Source organism: Triplophysa rosa, linkage group LG23 (genome assembly GCF_024868665.1).
Source record: "Triplophysa rosa linkage group LG23, Trosa_1v2, whole genome shotgun sequence".
Taxonomy (NCBI): Eukaryota; Metazoa; Chordata; class Actinopteri; order Cypriniformes; family Nemacheilidae; genus Triplophysa; species Triplophysa rosa.
The window spans coordinates 13,735,937-13,759,934 of NC_079912.1; the positions used below are offsets into that span (position 1 = coordinate 13,735,937).

The 23,998-nt window shown below is 36.8% G+C and overlaps 1 protein-coding gene across 1 annotated transcript in view; it reads right to left on the minus strand.

The window, feature by feature from the left end:
• Nucleotides 1–10,448: 10,448 nt before the first annotated feature.
• The window catches only part of vipr1b (vasoactive intestinal peptide receptor 1b), a 46,097-nt gene continuing 32,547 nt past the window's right edge, over nt 10,449–23,998 (minus strand). The window contains exons 7-13 of the mRNA XM_057323370.1: nt 19,903–20,056; nt 19,715–19,775; nt 19,182–19,254; nt 15,759–15,850; nt 14,566–14,695; nt 14,026–14,067; nt 10,449–12,518 (exon numbers count right to left, since the gene is read on the minus strand). Coding sequence (XP_057179353.1) covers nt 12,324–12,518; nt 14,026–14,067; nt 14,566–14,695; nt 15,759–15,850; nt 19,182–19,254; nt 19,715–19,775; nt 19,903–20,056 — 747 coding nt within the window. The 3' untranslated portion in view covers nt 10,449–12,323. The remainder of the gene's footprint in view (nt 12,519–14,025; nt 14,068–14,565; nt 14,696–15,758; nt 15,851–19,181; nt 19,255–19,714; nt 19,776–19,902; nt 20,057–23,998) is intronic.

Genomic DNA, 23,998 nt, shown 5'->3' on the forward strand with positions numbered 1-23,998 from the left:
TATTTTTCCTACTATGGGAGTCAATGGGGGGCAAAATCTGTCTGGTTATGAGCATTCTTTTAAATATCTTTCTGTGTTCATCAGAACAAAGAAATGTATATAGATTTGAAACAACTCGAAGGTGAGTACATGATGACAGAATTTTCTTTTTTTGGGTGAAATATCCCTTTAATAACCAAACAACATTGGACCCCATTGACTTCTATTGTATGGACACAAAACCACCGAGACATTTCTTAAAATATCTTCTTTTGTGTTCCACAAGACGAAACAGTCATGTACAGGTTTCATACAACATGTGTGTGAACAAATGATGACAGAATTTATGATTTTGGGTGAACTATCCCTTTAATATTACTCAGACCCTTTAAATTGTCTTAACAAAATTATGATTAACAGTTTCTATTAACATTCTATTCAGAAGAATAAATCTGATGTCCAAAGTCAAAGAAGCACATCTGTATTACTGGACATGAGTCTTTAATCAAAGAATTAATGAGAAGTTTTCTTTTCATTTTCTTGATGTTTGACTCGTTCTACCGGTTCACATAAATTGTTTCGTGCTTCGCTTGTATTAGATTCAGATAATGTAGTGCAATGTGCATTCAGCTATTAGATTTTGATCAATCAAATCTAGAATTTGAGGATATTATCCATGACCTCTCTCTCTCTTACGCACACACATACAATGGCAGTCGAACTATTGTGACTTTACATTCATTCACACACATATGGATCAATCAGAAAGAGGAAATGGATTTTTCAGGTTGACCTGTGTGTTTCAGAGGCTCTGTCAAAATCATTTCCTCACCTCACTCATCCATGTGTAATGCATTTCTACTTGAAACACACTTGACATGGCTCCCAGCTGGACTCTACACATAGTGTTGAATTGAATAGGATCTTCACTAAATAAACTTCTAATAATCCACTTCCAGCGATGCTCGGTGGCCGCATGTGAATTGTTGTTATTCACTGAGGAATCACAGCAAACAATAATCTATTGAATGAGGCTTTGGAACCGTGTTCGCTTTTGTGCTGCAGTCTTTTTCAATAATATTTTTCACAATATATAATTCTGCTCTCTGTCTAAAGCAGACTCACAAAGACCTTTTGCTTTGAAAAACATGAATCTGAACCAGCATTAATTGAGGTTGCATTGTAAATCTCGGTTGAAACCACCATTGTATTGTGTTGTATTGTATTTGAGCAGGCATTTCATGGTGTAGATCTATTTTCCATTAACTGCTGAATGCAATGTGTACAGTCATAGCACAAATGTTTACTTTAAAATAGGCTGTGCTGTGTTTTAGTGATTTAATGAATATTAGTTATTTCAAACATAGCTTTGTGGGTTTTTACAGACCCGACAAACACAACTCTTCCACACTAGACTACCATGAATATTTTATGTTTCACATTACTGTAGCTCCAGAGATCTTGAGGGACGGTGTATTCCGTCTTGCACATTCAGTCTACTGGGAGATGGCTTGACCGTGACAGACCCTTTTAGAGTTTTAGCTGCTCAGTAGCCCTGAATGCTTTGAAGAATATGTTAACCGTTCTCTGTGAGAAGATACAATTGAAATACTTTCATTTTAAAAGAATCGTACTTATTTCATACATTCAAAATGTAGCCACCACTAATTATATGTTTAAAAACAGTTTTAAATGTTGATTTGAACATATTTCAGTTTTGGCCCTCATAGTAAATGAGTTTTGTAAAGTTATGTGCCCATACGTGACAGATTTTGCAACTTATTTAAAGCCCCTATTGATTAAATCATCCAATGAAATGAATGCATGTTAGCAGTACATGTAAGCAGAAGTCACAATCCTTGACTGCACTGATTATTTAAATGATGACTCGTGGGACGCTTATATTAAAATATAGATTATAAAATAAGGATACAGATATTTAAAGATAATATTCCCTCCCTCTGTCCTTTAACAAATATATTATATGGTTGAGCATCAAATAATAAAATCCTCATATATTCTCACATTTTGTTTCATACAGAGTCTTTTAATAAAATGAAGTATCACAATTTTACATTTCTATTCTTTAAAACCATGTTTCAATTGTCATTATCTAGCCTTTAAAGTTTGATATTTAAGTACAAAAAGTTGAAAAGAGATGCTCAACCAACAAAAACAGGAGGTGCAACCAAAAACGCTCTGCTAGAAAAAGAATTAAACAAAAAAATCACCTGTTTCAACAACAAAAAAAAACTTGTTTAAAAGCTGCAATTTTTAAGTTACATCAGATTGGCTTTAAAAGTCATTTGAATTTAAATATGAATCCGACTTTAAATATCTTCATTAGACTTGACCCATGATAAAAACATTACATATTTACGTCATGACAACTTGTCAGTGGCCATGTATAGCTAACAAAATACACAAATATTAGTTCATAGAAATGTTACTATCTTTTTTGATATATTTGATGATGTCTGGTTAACGTCAATTTAAAACAGTGCACCACTATGTTAGGGATTGGCTAACATGCAGTGCGCAGTAAAGTAAGTACACTGTGCTGCTGTTGTATTAAGCCAGTCAAAGATAGCCACTGAGTCCTGTTGAGAGAACTTTGCTTTGTAGTAGTTACTGTACCTCCTGAATCTACAATGAGCATCTATAAGCATGAGTGCAGCAGTGAATGGTTTAGTGTGACTGAATGAATGAAGACACTTTGTAATGGAGATACAAGACGTGCTCAAATTTGTTGGTACCCTTACAGCTCATAGAAATAATGCTTCATTCCTCCTGAAAAGTGATGAAATTAAAAGCTATTGTATCATGTATACTTGCATGCCTTTGGTATGTCATAGAATAAAGCAAAGAAGCTGTGAAAAGAGATGAATTGTTGCTTACTCTACAAAGATATTCTAAAATGGCCTGGACACATGTGTTGGTATCCCTTAGAAAAGATAATACATAATTGGATTATAGTGATATTTCAAACTAATTCGTTTCTTTAATTAGTATCACACATGTATCCAATCTTGAAATCAGTCATTCAGTCTATTTAAATGGAGAAAAGTAGTCTCTGTGCTGTTTGGTACATGTGTGCACCACATTGAACATGGATCAGAGAAAGCAAAGGATAGAGTTGTCTGAGGAGCTCAGAAAGAAAATAATAGACAAGCATGGTAAAGGTAAAGGCTACAAGACCATCTCCAAGCAGCTCGATGTTCCTGTGACAACAGTTGCAAATATTATTAAGAAGTTTAAGGTCCATGGAATTGTAGCCAACCTCCCTGGGCACGGCCACAAGAGGAAAATCGACCCCAGATTGAACAGAAAGATAGTGCGAATGGTAGAAAAAGAACCAAGGAAAACTGCCAAAGAGATACAAGCTGAACAAAAGTGGGCTCCATGGAAGAAGACCCAGGAGGACTCCACTTTTGAAAGAAAAACATTAAAAAGCCAGACTGGAATTTGCTAAAATTCATATTGACAAGCCACAATCCTTCTGGGAGAATGTCCTTTGGACAGATGAGTCAATACTGGAGCTTTTTGGCAAGTCACATCAGCTCTATGTTCACAAACGAAAAAATCAAGCTTTTCAAGAAATGAACACCATACCTAAAGTGAAACATGGAGGAGGCTCGGTTATGTTATGGGGGTGCTTTTGCTGAATCTGTGCAGGACACAATGAAATCTCAAGGCATTCTGGAGTGAAACGTACTGCCCGGTGTCAGAAAGCTCCATCTCAGTCGCAGGTCATGGGTCCTCCAACAGGATAATGACCCAAAACACACAGCTAAAATCACCCAAGAATGGATACAAACCATTGGAATATTCTGAAGTGGCCTTCTATGAGTCCTGATCTGAATCCTATCAAACATCTATTGAAAGAGCTGAAACTTGCAGTCTGGAGAAGGCACCCATCAAACCTGAGACAGCTGGAGCGGTTTGCTCAGGAAGAGTGGGCCAAACTACCTGTTAACAGGTGCAGAAGTCTCAGTGAGAGCTACAGAAAACGTTTGCTTGCAGTGATTGCCTCTAAAGGTTGTGCAACAAAATATTAGGTTAGGGGTCCTTCATTTTTGTCCATGACATTTTCATTTGTTTTATTTACAATATTATGTTGAATAAAAAGCAAAGTCTGATTTCTATTAAATATGGAATAAAGAATGGTGGATGCCAATTACTTTTGTCAGTTTCAAGTTATTACAGAGAAAATTGTGCATTCTTCGTTTTTTTTGTGGAGGAGTACCAACGAATTTGAGCACGTCTGTATGTTGTTTGTTTGTGAGACTTCATAAGAGTTTATGTACGTTTACTATGTTAATGAGTCTCATTATCTTTAATTGAAATGCTTTGTTTATCCTTTTAATATGTAGATTCTGCCTCCAAGAACATATGCTACAGCTACGGCTCATAAACAAAAATCAGTCCATAATATGGAGATTTAATGTAGAGACGTTATTGAACAATAAAGGGTTTTCTGCTTTGAAAAGTTTGCTTTGCGTAAATGATTTTTTTTCTATAAAAAAAGCTATGAAGAGATTTACCTTTCAAAGGGATTGTTCACTCAGAAATGAAAACGATGCCATGTACTCACCCTTATATTATTACAAACCCAAATAAAATCTTTTTATCTGTAAAATATTTATGCATATGTGTATATACTGTGAATATTTATATATATAATGAACCAAAAACCCAAAGAATTATTAAGGTGGTTGGTATGATGTGTGTGTTATTTTATGAATGTCAGTAGCTTTATACTTATAGCCTGAAGTATACTTTTTTGTGAGCACACTATAGCGTTACATTCACGTTACGTTTTTTTACACATATGAGAGTATTTCACGTATTTAAATGATCCACAACAGCTCAGTCACATTTCCCAACTAATTCATAAAGTGGACAAACCTATATGTTTTGGTTTATAGTCAGAGCATGGTAAGAAAGTCGATAAGCTCTGTCTGTTTGATGTTAGAGGTCCATTCATGTGTAAAATTCCCCATGTCTGAAAAAATCAAACACATAAACCCGTTAAAACTTGTGCAAGTTGCCGCAGGGTGACTACTCACCACTCAGAGTGCCTCTTCATTCCTTCTTCGAGGAAGTGTCAAGATGTCCCTAAAATAGAAAGAAACTGTTCAGAAAACATTAATTATTTCACAGATGGCACTTAACTTGATTTTATTCACTCATTTTGTAATTTCCGGGACATTTGGGTTAAATCAAGTCTAAATGCGGTCCATCAAGTCTGGGTCCATCTTTAGATGTTGCCTTTAGCCAAAATAATATTTATTTTTTATATATATTTATTTATAAATAAATAATTTTGGATTTAATCATTTTTGTGTAAAAATGGTTTTAGTGGTATTTGTATACTTTTGTTTAATTGCGTTTTTAACCCACATAGTGGTATAGTAGAAGCTAGTGGATGTTATGACAAAAATTACCAAAACATTACACCTCATCGGTGGATGCTGCACATTGGTGGTGGTTGAGGAGATCCCCCCACTTTGAGTACCCAGAAAAGCGCTATATAAATGTAATGAATGATTATTATTAGTAGTAGTAACATTTAAAATACATTATGACAATTATTACAAAGTTAGTATTGCTTTTATGTGTTAGTATGTGTTGTGATTACAAAATTGCAGTGTTTCTATGCCCTTGTCCCACAGATTAAGCTTCTAAAAATAGATTTATTTTTTCAATTTTCCCCAATTAATGTTAATATGCCCTCAGGTAAAAAAGTCAGACTTAACTGACAGCTGTTGTTCATTTACATAATACATATAAACAAATAGTATACTCAAAAATGAAAAAAACATTTACTCACTTACTGACCAGCGTACAGCAAAGTAAAAAGCCCAGATCTGAAAATGGCACGTTAATATTGATGCTAAAACTGGATCTCACATTTGTACAAACATTATGCAGTTTTTTTATAAAACGTTTGTATCTAAACAAATTAAATCACAGTAATCAATAAACATCAGAAATCTTACACTTACAAACCAGCTTTTAAGCTATTCATCCATTAGTCTTTTATCCTTTTCCGCCAAAACTTCAAAAGAAATTAGTTTAGCGTTGTATTGAATGTTGAGTATTTTTAACATAACAAGTAACACCTCTACATAAAATATCATAGCGACGTATAGAAATGCAGCTATCTATCCAATATAACTCCACAAAAAAAGGTTTTGCAATTCATTTTGGCACCAAAATCAACGATGAGAATAATTATGTGCATTAGTGTTGTTTTGCATTGATCACATGCGTGCGTGTGCTGGACACACAGCGAGGAGCTGGCAAGCATCTCTGCATGACAAAAACATACAAACACATTTTTATTTGCCAGACATGTTCTCTGAAATACAAATCCATGGAGGATGAAACCACATGCACATGGTGAATTCATTCCAAACAATAGCTAAATATTTAATACATATATTGAGATATTACAGGTAGCCTATATTGGAGGCTATCTGGCACAAGCAATGAAATTGTCATAGGTTTGATACCCAGGGAGCACACGACTGACAACTACATACCTTAAATATTCTGTAGGTTTCTTTGGCATGCATAATGCATAAATGTAAAATGTGGTTTAGATTCCTTCAAAAATAAAGCAGATTTTAATGACTCATCATGGCACTGAATTCATTCAAGTTAATTTCTCCAGTCTGTCTAACTTCAGCCTTGGCTTTGATTGCCACAGACGTAAGGTCCCACAAAGTCTTTGTGTGAGTGAACGGCTGCGAGAAAATGCACTCATTATTAAACAAAGTGTTTTCTTGATTTATAATATACACAGTTCTGTTGCATTGCACAATGTTCTCTCAGTTTTGAAGAAGGGTTTAAAGCTTATAATTATTCTTGATTTAATGCTGAATATATCTGAGGAGAATATCAGTCACTAAACCGAACAATTTAAAAAGGCTAGTTCACTAAAAAATAAACATTCTGTTATAACACTCACTCATGTCAACTATAAAGGGTGAACTATCCCTTTAAGGTTTATTTATTTGAAATCCCCTGGTTGTCTTAATAGGAGCCCGGGGCTCACTGTGTGATGTTTCAGTTCTGTGTGACTCAGAGGCTTTTCATCAACACCATGCAGACCAGCGAAGAGAAGTCAAGCTAACTCTGAATGAATACTATCTGATGAGCCAGATTCCACTTGTGCTTCTCAATCATAAGGGTGAAATCAGTGGCTCGTAATGCAAAAGAATAGCAAATGACCAAATCTTTTTACTTCTTATACAGAATCTTGCTTTTATGGTTTAAGAAAAAAAGAATATCACATGTTTCAGGTGGTTAATTGTTTTATGCTGATTACAAGACAGCATACAAACATGCACACTAGACACACAAAGTCTGATGGGGACAGCATGACTCCGTGGTCACATTTTCACTGTTTTTGGCATAGAAACAGCTAAAACATGAATTACTTTTTCACCGGGTGCCCAGGAGGAGGGCCATTTCCTTCAATAATGGTGCCTGATGCAGCATAAAAATGGCACGGGTTTAAAGATTTAAAGCTTTGAAACTTGTTGAATGCTGGATTTTCTTTAAGCGGCATGAACACTTTTTCACATGAATATTTAACAGTGGACATGAATTCTGAATTATGCCTGTGGGCTAGGCACCTGTTAACAACTCATCATAACTCATTTCATTATAAAAATATTTAGTGTACTTTTTTGACAAATTTAGCCTATTCGGTGACTTAAGCTTGACTGCATGCAAGAGAAGTGTTCTGTACATGTTTGCTGCTCTGTTCCAAGAAAAATACACACTTCACCTTTAAATAGCTTCTAGTTACATTCTGTACTACATAACATGCTAGATAATGTTATTAAGCTTATTTTTCACAGCATTATTCTGTCAGCTTTATTTTTGTATTTATTTTGTTATCAGAGGTTTTCAGGACAGTGTGAGCTCAACAGATGGATGATGCCTGACTGAAGCCGTGAACCCTTCAAACAACAACACAGATAAGTGTAAATGGAACAAAAACACATGAGATATATTACAGGCACAAAAACTGCTATGTTTTACTGAATTAAATTCAGTGAAGCGCATCTTATTTTTAAGGCCCATTTCAATTTAATTCAATAAGGTATAGGCAAAATACAGTTTCAAAGTGTCAACACAAACAAACATTACTGCGCATGCGCGCGTTCGTGGACTGCCCTTAACTTCCGGTACACATTCACAATCAATAGAGTGCCTGTAGATTATTTCTGATAACAAGCAAAAGAAACCGAAAAGAACCGTTATTTCTAAACTTGTCTCTCCATATTTTGAATTTAGACTGCGATACTAAACCCAACCGCTAGATGTCAATGTAGCATACGGTTTCTTTAAATGCGACCAAACTACAGGACCCGTTCAATCATTTATTTTATAAAATGAACATACAATAAAATTCAACAAATAGTTTATTTAATACAATTATTGTACAATAACATAATAATATCAATTAATATCAACATGAATTAAATAAAAAATAAATAGTTATATTAGACACTAGCCAAACACAGACCGGAAGTTAACGGCAGTCCCGGCGCGCGCGTCCGATGAAACGTTCTATACAAGAAGGCAAAATATTTACTGTCCCTTTTACATTCAGCGTTTTATGTAGAATTTAAAGTGTAATGTAATAAATATACTTTTTTGGGATGTCATATGTCTAAACTGGAATAGAGAAACAGTGACATGTAACCTTAAACCCACATGAAATTCTATTATAATTTATTCACATTTGTTTTAACTCTGTATTAGCCTACTTCCTTTTGTCTGGGAAAGTAAATGTTAGCAGAATGTCTGATCTGTTACCTTGCATACAATGTGAATGGGAACCAAGGGTCAGTTGGCAAAAAGGTGAAAAAGCATCATATAAGTTGTTTTTATGACTTTAAGTTTTTCTTTACTGAGTAAATATGTTTGAAAATCATGCTTAACCTGGTCACTATTTACTTTTATTGTATAGAAAATATTAGCTTAACTCATTTTAGGCTCCAGAACAGAACGATTTTAGGTTGTAAGTAAATATTAACATTTATTTAAGGACAGAAACTGAATGAAAAGAGCATGCAGTGTAAAGAAACATCTGTTTCTTTTTTCCTATGGAAGCATAATGTCAGTATTAGATCATCATCACTCACCATTGGTAACAAATGTGTTTCAGAGTCTCCTAAACGTTTTTCAGGACATAAGACACGTTATTATGGCTTGTGTGGGAGCGTCTAATGAATGACTGGAATGTGTTCTTACATACCAACCGCCTGCTGGTTTATACAGTACATATATGGTAGAATGTAATCACATCACAGTATGACTTGAATTAAATCCACTCAGTGTGACAGAAAAGATAATGCAGAAATGATAAAATGACATAACTGACATTAAAATGACATTGAATACAAAATGTTAATCTTTTGATATATCTGCGCGAATACCAAAAGAACGTACTCTAAATTTGAACCTTCTTGAGTTTTCACATTCAACAGGATCATACTTTGTTCCTGATTGTTTTTTCCTCCTAAAGAAAGTTTTTCATGATGATTTTCTACTTTCTCTCTGGCCCTACAGAACTAAACAGACTCATGAGCTGGCGTCCTATCTCTCATAAGCAGTACTTTTGCAAAGCCTGCCTGGATTACATTGTAACAGGTTCACACTAAAATGATCTGCTTATCTGTGAATGCTGGGCTGAAATAATTTATATAGGCATGAGTTTCTGACATTTGAAGAGAAGTGGATTATGATTATCGGGAGTATGCCGCATATAAAATGATCTATCATTTCAGAAATATTTAACCCAAAATTAAAAGAATTTTTGAAAGAAAACCTTTTTGCCTTGTGGATTGTAATTCTCATTGAAACTTCATCTGGAGGCTTGGAAGAGCGGAACAGCAGTGAGAATAGATGCCCTTGATAGATGTGAAAACAGGTCTCTGTCAGGTCTTACTGCAACATTAAAGCAAGCTCGCAAGGCAGAAGGCAAAAGCAGTTTGGTGCTTTTAAAGCATGTCTGGGATTTGACAGACACTGGAGCTGGAGGCTTGGCTCTGTATTTTAGTGGCAATTTACACAGAACAGCAATGATTTAAATCTCTCTGGACGAAAGGTATTTTATATGAACATTCAGGATCTAGGCCTGTCTGGAAAGAGCAAGTGTGTGTTGACAAAGTGTGTGTCATAATGTTTACATTTTACTTACAATACTAAAATTAAACTGGGATGGAAAGACTGCATTGCGGTTGACAAAACGCCAAACTTCAGTGCAATGTTTAGAGATCTAATGTGCTATCAATTGAAATGTACAGTACAGTTCAAGTTGTGTATTTAAAATTGCCGATCATTGTCGAGTTTGCAACGGTCCAAACTCTTACACAAATACATAAACCATCAAGCTTGTTTAAACATGGATAGAAATATTTTCACGCGTGCACATGTAACTGTAAACAAGTTGCTTTTATTGTGAATTTACAACGTCAAATGTACAGTATGTTACGAGTGTAGCATGCGGTACAGACAAATTCTTTCACAGCACTTAGACGGTTCTTATAAACATCCAGTTCTTCTGCTGTGTGCCGACACATTAAGCTTCACCTATAATTAATGAACACCATATGTACATCGTTCCAAAACCTTGACAAAACTAAACGCCTATACAAAATCCACAAATACACTGTCAACAATTAAACTAAAAGTGATACAAAATTAAGTTTTCACTTAAGTTTATATACATTCCTTATTGAAATAGTTGAGAGGTAATCTGGCCACTCATGTTTCAATAAAAATAAAACACACGATGGAGGGCAGTGATTTGAGGCTTCATACGTATTCTTTAAATATGTTATATCTTTGTGACACATCATAGAAATTACAGTTCATACACTCTACATTCCCTTTATATATTCCATGTGACTGTACATGATTATTTTACACTCTGTCTGCACATAAAGACATAAAAAACACATTCCAGTCTAAATGTTATCTTTCCACGGTGACCCAGTTTGAGCTAGATTTCCAGGACTTGCCGGAATTGGCTGGAAGTCCATTCATATGAGCAACGCAGTGAGACAGGAACATTAGTGACAGCATGCCCTGGCTTTCTTTATTTCTTTAGCTTGTACACAAAGCCTAAAATCCTTCTAGATGAACGAGCACGGACCATTACTTGCCATTGACACCACAAGAACTGTATGTAAAAACCTCTTCTGTCTCACAGTATAATGGAAACTTCTATTGGCTAAAGAATGGAAAGTATACAAATGCCAGAAGATCACGGATAAACACTGTTGACAATGTGGAGCGTTATATGTACTGTAATAGCGCTAGTTATTAATTCAGTTTACTTTCATTGTTAGCATGAATTGATACACAGGTCGACGTATGTGTTTGCACTAGTCATTAAGATGAACAATCAACATCTTCAAAGTCGATTTTACAAGCACTATCTGATAGCAACAAATGTCAGTGTTAATGTCACAAAGGAGCGTTTGTTCCACGCACAAAAGGATTTAACATTCGACCATAAACCCACAGTGATACATGGCACAATGACACTGAATCAATCATGCATACAAAATGTTGACTGTCTGCTGGATGACTGATCTGAAATGATAGTGCAGAGAAGGGCATTCGGCTTTCAAACATGCCAATTTCACACACGCACACACACATGCGCATGCACAAACACGCTGGTCTGAAAACGTCATTAAAAAAATTATATGAACAACATGTTTAGAAACATTTGGTCTCTACAGTGTATCTCCATATATTGGATATTCAACAATCCACTTTTGGTTGCTTTTTTAAACTTGTAAGCAAAAATATTATTTCATAAAGAAGAACTCCAGGTGGAGAATCCCTAACCTTTTTTCCAACACGGCATCGTCAGTCATTTTTGATGATGTTGTCGAATTTGTGTCCCTGCAGGGACAAGTCTGCACTAAATGAGTCTAAAACTGCATCTCACAGCTTTCTAATCTTGATGTACAGGTTTCATGTATCGATGGCAAACGCTTCTCAGTGCCTGACATTGTTTACAACTCTATCATCAAATTATGTCAAACAAGAATTTGGTGAAGGATACATTCCGAACAACAGCTCATGAATTAACGCAGCCTGTACACGTGTCGAATTCCAGTTCACAACACTGAACGAACGTTCACGCTTGTTCACATTAAGTGAATGAGTGGATATTTACAAGGCGAACACTTCCACAACACAGTAAATGATCTTCATGACTTTGGTCCTCTTAAGCTCATTCCGGTGTGAGGTAATATACCAAATGGACAATTACATCACCGTTCTGCCTTGTAGGTGGTAAATTAGACAGTGATGGATGACTCGTCCTGGCATGCTGAAGCCCGCCGAGTCTTGGGGCTACAGCGAGTCAACATGGAGATCTGTGTGCTAAAATTGTTGCCGTTGCTGCCCATGGATGGGTGCTGGTATTTGGTGTCAGGACCCAAAAACCTTTCCAGGTGCCATCGTCTCCATTTTCTCTTGATCTCACATTGGACCTGAGATTAAAACGATGACAGGAATATGCAATGCAGTCATAAACTTACTTTACAAATCATCTGAAAAACAAAACAAAAACAACTTCACATCCATAGGGTTCTATTCTAAGTTTATTTCACAAAATAAATTAAAACGTTTTCTCTTGCATTAAAGGGGTCATATGGCGCGAACACGTGTTTTTCTATGTCTTTGGTGTGTTATAAGTTGCCCATGCATGTATTAGACACGTAAAATTGCAAAAATTAAAGTGTAGGAACAAAAGATGCATTCTATCTAAAAGAGAATGCTCACCCAGACCTGCCTGAAAAGCCTCGTGAAACCACACCCCCACAAATCTACATCAGTTCGTGGTATGAGTTGACTAAGACCGCCTAAATGTATACGCAAGTAAGGTGGGCGTACCTGTCAGCCGACCAATCACTACGCACTGGTTAACTGGCCAATCATAGCACACCTCGCTTTTCAGAGCGATGAGCTTTGTAAAAAATCTGCGCGTTTCAGAGAGGCGGGGCAAAGAGGAGATACAAACATGCACGGTGTGTGGAAAATACAGCATTTTTGAACCTTAAATCATGTATACACATTGCATTACATCTAAAACAAACAATAATATTCGTTTAAGACGTGTCATATGACCCCTTTAACAGAGAAACAAGAGGAGGTTATTATTAGTATTTATTTATTTTATAATATTTGTATATTTTGGGTCTATTTTATGTTACATTTTATAAGTAAGTGTTATATAAAAAAACACATTTACATTTAATATTTAATATAAGAAATATTATCTTCGCCAACATACATACAAATATTCGATCTATCTATAATGTTTATCACATTTCAATTTATATCACCACACCCTCCCCTCCAACCACCTGTCATATAAAACATATTTTGTGATCAAATACATTTTCTGAAAAATAAAATGAAGTCCCATCTTGAATATTGAATATTCCCATCTGTTGAATATTTTACTTTGAAACAAGTCACACCACAAAAGTACAAATGGTTGCGAAAGCTGGGTCATAAAATGGGTCATAATTCACACAGAATGCATTATGAAAATGCTTGTTTAACATCTTGTTATAGCTTTTGCCTTATTTCTGAATTTAGGATTAGCGGTCAGAGCTCAGCAGTGCTAAACTTCATCCGTGGGGCCCAAACAAGTCAAATTATTACAACGCACCTGGCACGAAGCCTGCATGCGTGACTCTTTTATTCAATCTGTGTAAGCTGGGGACCCACAGATGCTCTGAACATCAATGCATATATCAAAGTAATAGGCCATCAGTATGTCCAGAGCTAGTACAGCCTGTATGAGCAAACAGAATCAAAGCCAATTAAAGGCCTCAGAGGTTGTAAAATTTAAGAAAACAATTGAAATATAGAAAGCCTGTTCATCCATCCAGCCATTACTATGTATTGTATGTCTGTCTGTCTTTATGTTTGTGGGTATGTCTGGTTATTCATCCATCCATCACTGTGTCTGTTTAGCCTTTTTCTTACCTCTCCATTCAGGAAACAGTAGAGCACAGCAACCACGAAACCCTGGTAAAACAGGTAAAGCAACTTACACAGAGTAAGAACAAAGTACTACAATCTTATTCACTAAACCATTTACAAGAGAATAACACACATTCATATTTTTTATAGAAATTTAAAAATAAAAGGTACAATCAAATTGGTTGAACAAAGTCATTGATCTTACTATTTTAAGTTTTTTAAATGTTTTTACATCAGCTCAACAGCATGTTAATGTGTGTGACAACACATTAGAGGCCCAAATTCTGCATACCCTATCTGTATAATATCAATAGTTCATTTTGTTTAGTATTCAGCTCCTATTTTTTGTATAAGACAGGGCTGTGTATGAGATTTTCAACTGCCCCTCAGCACTTTTACAACACATCATTAAACAATGATGTCATCTGAACAACAGTCCCAAGATTAGCCCCAGAGAATTTCCTGTCACTCGCACCCACGGACATTTGCGCCCTACTTTTGTGTTTTTACGGCTAGTTAAAATGATTAAATCCAGTGAAATACCTGAAACGACCCAAGAATGAGGTCAAAGACCAGCCTTAGCTCGGTTTTTATGTTTTCCGGAATAAAAGCGAATATGATGAAGTTTATCCCAAAGAGCGGAATCAGCAATAGTGTTGACTTTGCCAGTCGCCTGTAAAAAAAGACAAAACAAATATCAGACAAATTCATGGGTGATTTAGCTGTCATTCTCAAACTCACACAGTTTACAGTTTTCTGTAAAAGAATAATATTATCACTAGGTAATATGGAAAAGAGCATATCAGTGGAATAACAGCATTAGTGATGCTGGGTAGAAATTGGAGGTGCTTAAGAAGTGAGGCTTGTTTTGTAGGAACTGCATCATGGAGAGCTACTTAAAGACAAAGGACATTAAATCATCCGAACAGGGGCGGGCGGACGCAGTGACATTTCAGATGATGAGATTGTAGTGCAGTGGGCTCTCACTCGCTGCTGGAGACCAGCTAAAATGTCCCCTTTATTTTATGGCTGGGTTACAATGACATAAGCTAAAATGTTTCTCATGTAGCCGAGACTGTCCTGTCCAAAAGTGTGCCCACTCTGCAGCAGGGCTCAACCCCAAACATAGAAAATGGCTACAGCGAATGTTCATGCAGCCAAAAGCTAAACATGTTTTTTCATCTTGCTAACCCTCCTTTGGTTCCCAACAATGCAACTGGTATCTTCTAACTTAACCTATCATACAAGGATAAGTCACCCCAAAATGAAAATTAATTCATTGTTTATTCACCCACATGTTGTTTAAACCCTGTATGTGACTGGAACACAAAAGAAGATATTTTGAGAAACGTCTCAGTGGGTTTGTGTCCATACAATGGAGATCAATGGAGTTGACCTGGTTACCAACATTCTTCAAAATATCTTCTGTTGTGTTCTGCATAAGAAAGAAAGTCATACAGGTTTGGTATCATATGAGAGTGAGTAAATGATGAAAGAATTTTCTTTTTTTTTGGTGAACCGCCACTTTAAGGAATAGCTGCTTCAGATGACTTGCACTTGTGCACTTTTCTGGTGCTTTCTAACATTTTTGTAGTTTGAAAGCTTGAGTTCCTGTTTATTATCTATCAAACTACTTTCCAAAACGTTCTTCGAACCTGTAAACTCGAACTGGGTGGAAAAACAGCAAAGCTTATTTAAGAGCAAAACCCTGTTTTAATGAATTCCCAAAGACTTACGAATATTGGTTGGATTCGTTTCTGCCGATGTCCGGACAGTTGATCTTCTGACGCAGTATGCGAATGATACAGATGAAGAGGATGAAGTTCATCTGTCGTTGGTGGACAAACACAAAAACAAATGTCACAATACAGCATGGATTACTGAAACCACCGAGGAGTCATGAGGTAAATGAAGCTGAAGCAGAGGAGTAGTTTTGACTTATTAATTCTTTGAGACTGCAGGAACAAACATCTATTAGCAGAGACAAACAACACAACTGCTGCCTAAAGACTGCAGCGAGACACATGCTATTAACTCTAAGTGCATGAGATGAACTGTGTACTTTCTAAATAACAAAAACAAGCAAAGGCTGTGTAAAAGCTTTCTGTCAACTTTAGTTTGTGAGCGTTGGAGACAACAAGACGTACTTTAGTATTGTAGCAAAAGAAAGCAAATCCAAAACAAAATGTCTGAAGTCTGCGTAAACAATTGATTAAGGTAACAGATTTTTCCCTCTCTTTCTCGTTCCTTAAAGCCCGCAAAACAAAAGCCCAGAAATGTTTGTAAAGAATATTTCATGTAAAATCTAATCACCGAGGGGATTAAATTACCTGTTACATGCGTCAACAGGCTTCTATGTTATTTACACTTTTTTCTTAGCTCTAAGGCAAATCCTTAGATGATAAGGTACAAATAAGCAGTACAACCCAACAAAAAATACAATTAAGCTCAGAAGTCATGAGCAGATGTGATCTTTATTCACTACTGTTCAAAAGTTTAGGGGCACTTAAAGTTCACCCAAAAATGAAAATCCATTCATTAACTCACCCTCTTGTCATTTCAAAACCTGTATGACCACAGAGTATAGATACCAAGAGGCGTGGCCGCCATTTTGGGGTGAAAATGCTTGATAACTGACGAGGCTTTTGTCATCATGTATTATCATCATTCAGTTGGAATTTCAGCTTTAATGTTTTCATTTGTTTAACAAAGCAGCTAATATTGCCATCGCGACAGCAAAAACCCGAGTCTCTTTCTCCCAAAATGGCGGAAGCGCAGGGCACTGGTGTTGCAATGGAACGCTCCATTGAGTTTCGCCCCTTGGTATCTACTATTTGGTATGTCTTACTTTTTTATGTGCAGAACACAAAAAAGATATTTTGAAGAACATTGGTAACCAAACAACGGCGGTATATTGACATGCACTGGTTTTGTGTCCACTGTCCATACAACATACAACTGAATGGGTACCGCCGTTGTTCGTTACCAACATTCTTCAAAATATCTTAAAGGTCATACAGGTTTGATATGACAAGAGGGTGAGTAAATGATGATAGGATTTTCGTGTTTGGGTGAACTATTCCATTAATATTTTATTCCACATTTTAAAATAATAGTAAGCATTAGGGGTTGAACGACCTAAGATTTTTTGAGGTCGACTATTATGTGATAAAAGTCACGTCGACGTTTTGTTTTGCATCAAGATTTGATGGGTGTGGGCAGTAAGACACTCGTGTGTGCAGGCTGCGGGAGACTGGCGGGACTCCCCAAAATAGCCTCTAAATATATAGTATCTACTGTACATACAAATACTGTTGTTCATCTATTGCACAAGAGCAGCAACAACTAAACTAAGGCCGTTTTCAGATTGGGCTCGTTTGCAGCGGTCAACTGAAAGTGTCATGTGCACTAATAGATGAAACAACAGAAAAATGTGTCGAGTTTGTTTGTGACGGCCTATGACTTTATAACAACATCAATATATTTATTAGTGTAACGAGGAAGGCGAGGCGAGAGGGAACGTGAGGGAACGGTGCAAGGCCGGTGACGCGAGTGATAATGAGTGTCAGCTGCGCGTTGCATCGGTCTCGCATCTTTCATGGAGGAGCTACGGAAGCATAAAAGGACGAGCGACAGGAGTGTACGAAGAGAGAGGACCAGGCCTGGACATTGTGTTAAGTTTTATTAATGTTTGTGGCCGGAAGTTGACAGTGAGGTAGCTGTCGGCCCTTTACTTTCGTTTTGTCGTTTGTTTATTTTATTATTAAAAGTTGGTTATCGTTCGCCGGTTCCCGCCTCCTTCCTTCCTTACTTTGAACAGTATTACAATTAGCCTAAGGGGAGATTCACATTTTGCGTCTTTTGCGCAGCAACGCGGTCGCGAAGAGCATACGGTGCGGATCGAGATGGAAATAGTTCAACTGTCCAGAGTGCCGCGCACGCATCGCGGGTCATTTGACTCGAAAAATCGGCGCAGCTCACATTTTCTGCATGGTTTCAGACTCGAAATGTGAATCGCCCCTAATGCAGCAGACACTTTATCATAGCGGACTTACAAACGCAGCACCTCAGAGACACAGCAGTCAATATGAGAAACATTTTTATTTATTCTGTTTCTTTCATGTTTAATTAAACGGGGAAAAGTACAAAATAGCCTATAATATTACAAGATCTGCGTGTCGAAGCTAGAGCTCTGAAACATAAGGCTTTACCTACGAGGTTTTGCAGCATCAGAACAAATCGTGAAAGTTGCGGACGAAAACAGGAAACATTGTGAATGTTGCGTGTGGAAGCAGGACAAGATAAGAACATATATTATTGCCAGGAGTGTGACAGAATCCCACTGAACCGGGTGGGAATGACATCCGACCTGCGCGCAGGTGCTCGGAACAGTCAGTCGTCTTCTTAAAGGTACAGTGTTAGAAAATCACATGACCCGCGACTAGTCGATATCAAGCTTTAAATGTCGCGCCAGAGCATTAATGTCGACTAGTTAGTGCAACCCCTAATAAGCTTATAAAGACGATGTCATAATTTATTCACCCTCATGTCATTCAAAACCTGTATAAGCCTCTTTCATTTGTGGAACTCAAAAAAGATAATTTGAGAAATGTCTCAGTGGTTTTCTGTTCATACAATGGAAGTAAATGGGGCTGTTTTTCAAAATATCTTCTGTGTTCTGCAGAAGAAAGAAAGTCATACAGGTTTGGAATGACATGAGGGTGAATAAATGATGAAAGAATGTTCATACTTTTTTTAGGTAATGGTCTAAACCTGAGATGCTTTTAAAACAGTTTTAAAGGAGTCAAAGCCATCCATTAAAAAAATGTTTTGTAATGAAAGAACTTTGCACAATAGTATTTTTTGACAAAACTTATTTCATAACTGTAAGTATAGACCTTCAGATCAAAAGGTTTATAAGCAAATCATTTCACTCAAATGAACCCTTAACTTCTAAACAACAGTGCAAATATATATATATATATATATATATATATATATATATATATGTAGTTGAGCATCTAATAGACTACCGTACTAGTAGTCAGATAGTAAGCTAGTCTCCATGGTGACCGTGAGTGACAGCAACCATAATGTGAAACAGCAGATTTCTCTAATCATATTAAAACAGTCAGATAAGTAGAGAAAAGTCATCTCACCAGGATTGAGGCTAATATGGGGGTTTTGATAATCCACCAGAATGGGTCTGAATTCTCAATTATATCCCAGCACCTGATAAAACAGACAGAAAAATTTCTTAATTTTAATACATAAAAGAACTAGGGCTGTCAAACGATTAATTGCCATTAATCACGATTAATCACATCCAGAATAAAGGTTTGTGTTTACATAATATATACAGTACATGTGTACTGTGCATATTAATTTTGTATTTATAAAGACAAAACATACACATACTTGTCTATAAATTTTAAATGTATTCATTTATATTGACCAATAATTGAAATTGTAAATAAAAGTTTATTAATAGTTATATTTTTCTTAAATATATGCATTTATGTGTATGTGTTTATAAATACAAAATTAATATGCACAGAACACAGCATATATTATGTAAACACAAACTTTTATTCCGGATGCGATTAATCACAATTAATCGTTTGACAGCCCTAAAAAGAACACATTATCTAAATAGAGAGTGGGAGTGAGATGACTGAGGTGTTAATATTACCCAACATCGTTGAAATAAGCCTTGGCAAAACTCCAAGCCATGATGAAAAGGGCTGGACCTCCTGCAGCGAGGTGAAACGAGAGCGTATTTCAGTCACATGGCTGACTGACATAATGATCATGTCAGAGGTTAACAAAGAATCAATAAGTAGGTTAATAAAAAACCCACACAATTACTACAACACCTACCCCAACCAATCAGAATGTACCACCAGAAGTACTTCCTCTCCGAGAAGAACGAAACCGCCAATAAAGCATGAAGATAAAGACCTTCCACCAGGAGCCAGAAGAAGCTCGCCATAATGCAATACTGGAAGAAGACGATCACAGCCTTACAGCCGACCTGAAAATCAAGCGACAGGGAAAATGAAAATAACTTTGAAGAAGTCATTGGTATCCTCAAGGGCTCATCTCGTAAAAGAGCAGGGGCTTCCTGACATTTACCGCAGCGATAACAGCAAATTACAGTCTTTGGTTGCAGTGGGACGGCATGCAAGTGTTTTTCACAGAGATAAAACTCACCGGCATTATTGATGTATTCACTCAAATCTCATGAAGCCACAACTCTCCCTACAATTTTCAGAGGACAGTCCCAGTAAACATGAGAGTAACTTGGTACAAATTTTTTGTCATCATGGTATGAGTTTCAGAAGTATACTGTATATATTATGAATAATTAAGAAGTGTAAATGGAGTAAGTCTTCATCTCAAATTTTGGTAAAATGACCTCTTTCTATTAAAACAGATTAAAAGATTTGTTCATGATATGTCCCCTTTAACAGGCAACCACTTACACCACCATTTTTTCACCGTCCCCAGTAGGAACAGACAGCGTGAACATACGTGTAGACCTTTTAATGACCTCTGGTAGTTTCCTTACAGAGATGAGTACATGGAGAGAGAGCAAAACTCCACGGAGGGTTCAGAAAAAAGGCTTTCGTGAGGATAGATGTGTTATTTGGGTGAAACTGGTGGGAGGTAGAGACAAGTTTGTTGAGGGAGGACAAGTGAGACACGGCAGGCAGACTGCAGGAGGACTATAAACAAATAACTGAGACAAAGACACCTGAACGCAAGAAGACATGGGGGGGGGGGGTGTGTAACCGAAAAGGAATAACAAAGCAAACATACAAGCATCACGCTGAAAATGCCAAGCCCTCTGACTCAAGAAGTAAATTAATTAATTATGATTTCGAACTTCTGAATATTAAATATAAACAAAAAAATAGACATGCTATAAAACTGGAAATTTGTGGTGATTTTTAACGTACATTTTTGCATGATTAAGATTATTCTTATACACTTCACATTTACAATCAGACTCGACTTCTGTTTTTCTTTTTTAAAAGTCTCAACTGCATTTTAATGATGTGTTACACTTAAAAGTCTTTATGAACTAATGACATCTGCTTGTTCTGTTTACCCTAAGGGGGGCTATCGCTGCGCTCCCTGCTCTTATTCATGCTTGCTGCATGGATGGGCAGGGAGTTTTGCCCAGAACAGAACCATACCACCAATCTAAGCTGTATGCTAATTGTCAATCATTTTTGAAGGTAGTGAACCCGACAGAAATGTAGATTAATAGTTTTTAGTTAATATGTCAGACAAATGTCTGTATTAACACACATTAAAAGTTAAAGATATTCAACATGCCAATAAAAAAGATATTTACTGTTTAAGTCATTTAAAATGATCCGATTACCCATCTTTTTACCCCCCCCAAAAAAACTAACCCTCTCTCTTTCTCTCAACAGGTATTTGTCAGGACTCTGTCCTTCCTGTTACGAGTTCTCATGCTCATTGGACGGAGTCGTGACAGAACCACGTCTTGCGGGTTTATGTTGCGTTTTGTGTGGAGACACATGGCTTTGTTGTCACTTTCGCCGCGTGTCATCCTGTCTTGTCTCTCAGCCCCGCCTCCTGTCTCCCGTAATCTTACTTTGAGTGTTAATCCCAGTCACCTGCCCGTCACCTCCCGTATGTAATTATCCTTCGTTAGTTTTCCCTCATATAATGCCCCTTTGTTCTCTGTCTGTTGCCGGTTTGTTGTCTAACACGTTGTCTTCGCTTCATCGTGTCTTTGTAGAAGTAAGTCTCAACCTATCCTTGTGTCACTCGTTCCCTCAAGTTTATTCCCCCATGTGGGAAGTGTTTATTTCGTGTTTTTGTATCATTACCTGTTTTCCCCCTCGTGGGATTTTGTTTCATGTGTTTTTTTTTTTGTTTAAATAAAGACCTTTCTGTTGTATCTCTCGTCTGCGATTGGGTTCTGTCATACCGTTCCGTGACAGTATTGATCTGGCTTTTGTTGAAACTAGTAACTTTGTATTCGCACCTATTGTATTATTGCTCCTGTATGACATATCGCTTATTGCTCCCTGAACTCTCTGTAAGTCGCTTTGGATAAAAGCGTCTGCTAAATGACTAAATGTAAATGTAAATCTGCAATCTGCACGCAACAAATCTCCAATAAAACCTTCAGCCCCTCCAAAGGCACTTCTCTGATCTCTGCGATCTGAGGATCAGAGACGTCTCACACATCTAAGGCTCTGTTCCTCTCTGCAACGCTCTTAAAATGAGCGCACATGCCTTACAGGCAGAAGAAAAGAATTGGGTGGATGAAGCTATCGACAGTTTAGACGGCAGAAGGCACTGAATGATGCTTTCTGCTCACGGGCGTATAAAATGAGGCAGCATGGGATGAATGGATCCGGCTCATAGTTCTAATGTGCACAAATCATCCAAAATTACTCTGAGAGCCGTAGGCTCTTGCTCAGGGCACGCGGTCCCAAAAATAGATTGAAAGCTTTTGCTGCAGACTCGACCACACAAATGGCTAACAAACACCTATTCTGGCCTTATATCATTTATTTATTATGTATCATTTATAAAACCGCAGCTTTTAAGGGCTGTTTTCTGGCGATCATTCATTCAGATTTTCCCTGTGGCGCTATTGTTAGAGATAAATGTTATTAAGACAGCTTGACACATAACATGGTTTAGGAAAATTTTAGATTCAACATCATATCGGATTAACTGTACATGCAGGACAACACAAGACAGCAGATCAAACACAAGAGAAAGGTTACAGCTGGACACTTTAATTTAGTCTAACAGCAGGACCACTTCATACACGGTGATAAGAAGCCACATGTCTTCATGAAGAGGTCTGACAAGTGCAATCAATGGTCAAATGTCTTCAAGACTATGTTGAAACATCCAGATGTTCTGCTAAACACTGCTGCTTGTGTTTATACAAATGTTAACATATTCTGTTGAACAGCGTAGACAAGACGTAAATTCACATAATGTTGATTTTGGTGTAGATGGAAAACCAGTCAAACCTAGCTGGTAAAACTGGTCTTAAAGGGATACTCCACTCAAAAATGAAAATTCTGTCATTATTTTCTCACCCTCAAGTTGTTTCAAACCTATATAAATGTATTTGTTCTGTTAAACATAAAGAAAGATACTTGTAAGAATGTTAGCAATTTTAAGTTCTGCGACATCATCCACTACCATAGTAGGAAAAAAATAGTATATTTTTCTGTTCTGTTGAACACAAAGTGAGATATTTTGAAGAATTTAGGAACAAAAACTGTTCTGGGGCACCTTTGATTACCATTTAATTTTTCCCACAATGGCAGTGAATGATGTCACAGAATTGAAAATTGCTAACATTCTTCCAAATATCTTTCTCTGACATGAGGGTGAGCAAATGATGACAGAATTTTCATTTCTGGGTGAACTATCCCTTTAAAGTTGACAATGTAATTTTGTAATTTGTGCTTTCTGCCTTCCTTGCATGAATGTCCAGCCTGTTTGTACTGGTTAGTGATGGTGGACAAAGTCTTGACAACACACAAAAGATCCTGTTGTGTAAAATGACCCAAAATTGATGTCAAAACCTGTGATTTTGTGATGTTGGGAAAAAGGGATTCTTGGGGGTTCACAACAATAAATGCCATCCAGAATTAATGGACCAAGCAATTTGTCAAGCTGGTTCACACAGAGGTCAGTGAATTTTGCACTTTAAAAAAAAGTGAAGTTGTGCCCATGGGTGTTTGGCTGTACTGTAGATGTAACAATAAATGGGAAAATGTCATATACATTTTTTTTGCCATAAATCATTATTAGGACAACCATGATATGTATGAAAAATGTCAACTTGATCAGACAATTTTCACTTTGCTAGTGGCTTGGTGCATTTTAGAAAAATCTTGTAGCTTTTTTATGTAACATTAAAAAAATGAGTGTGCATGGTTTAGAGATGCGCCGATATAAT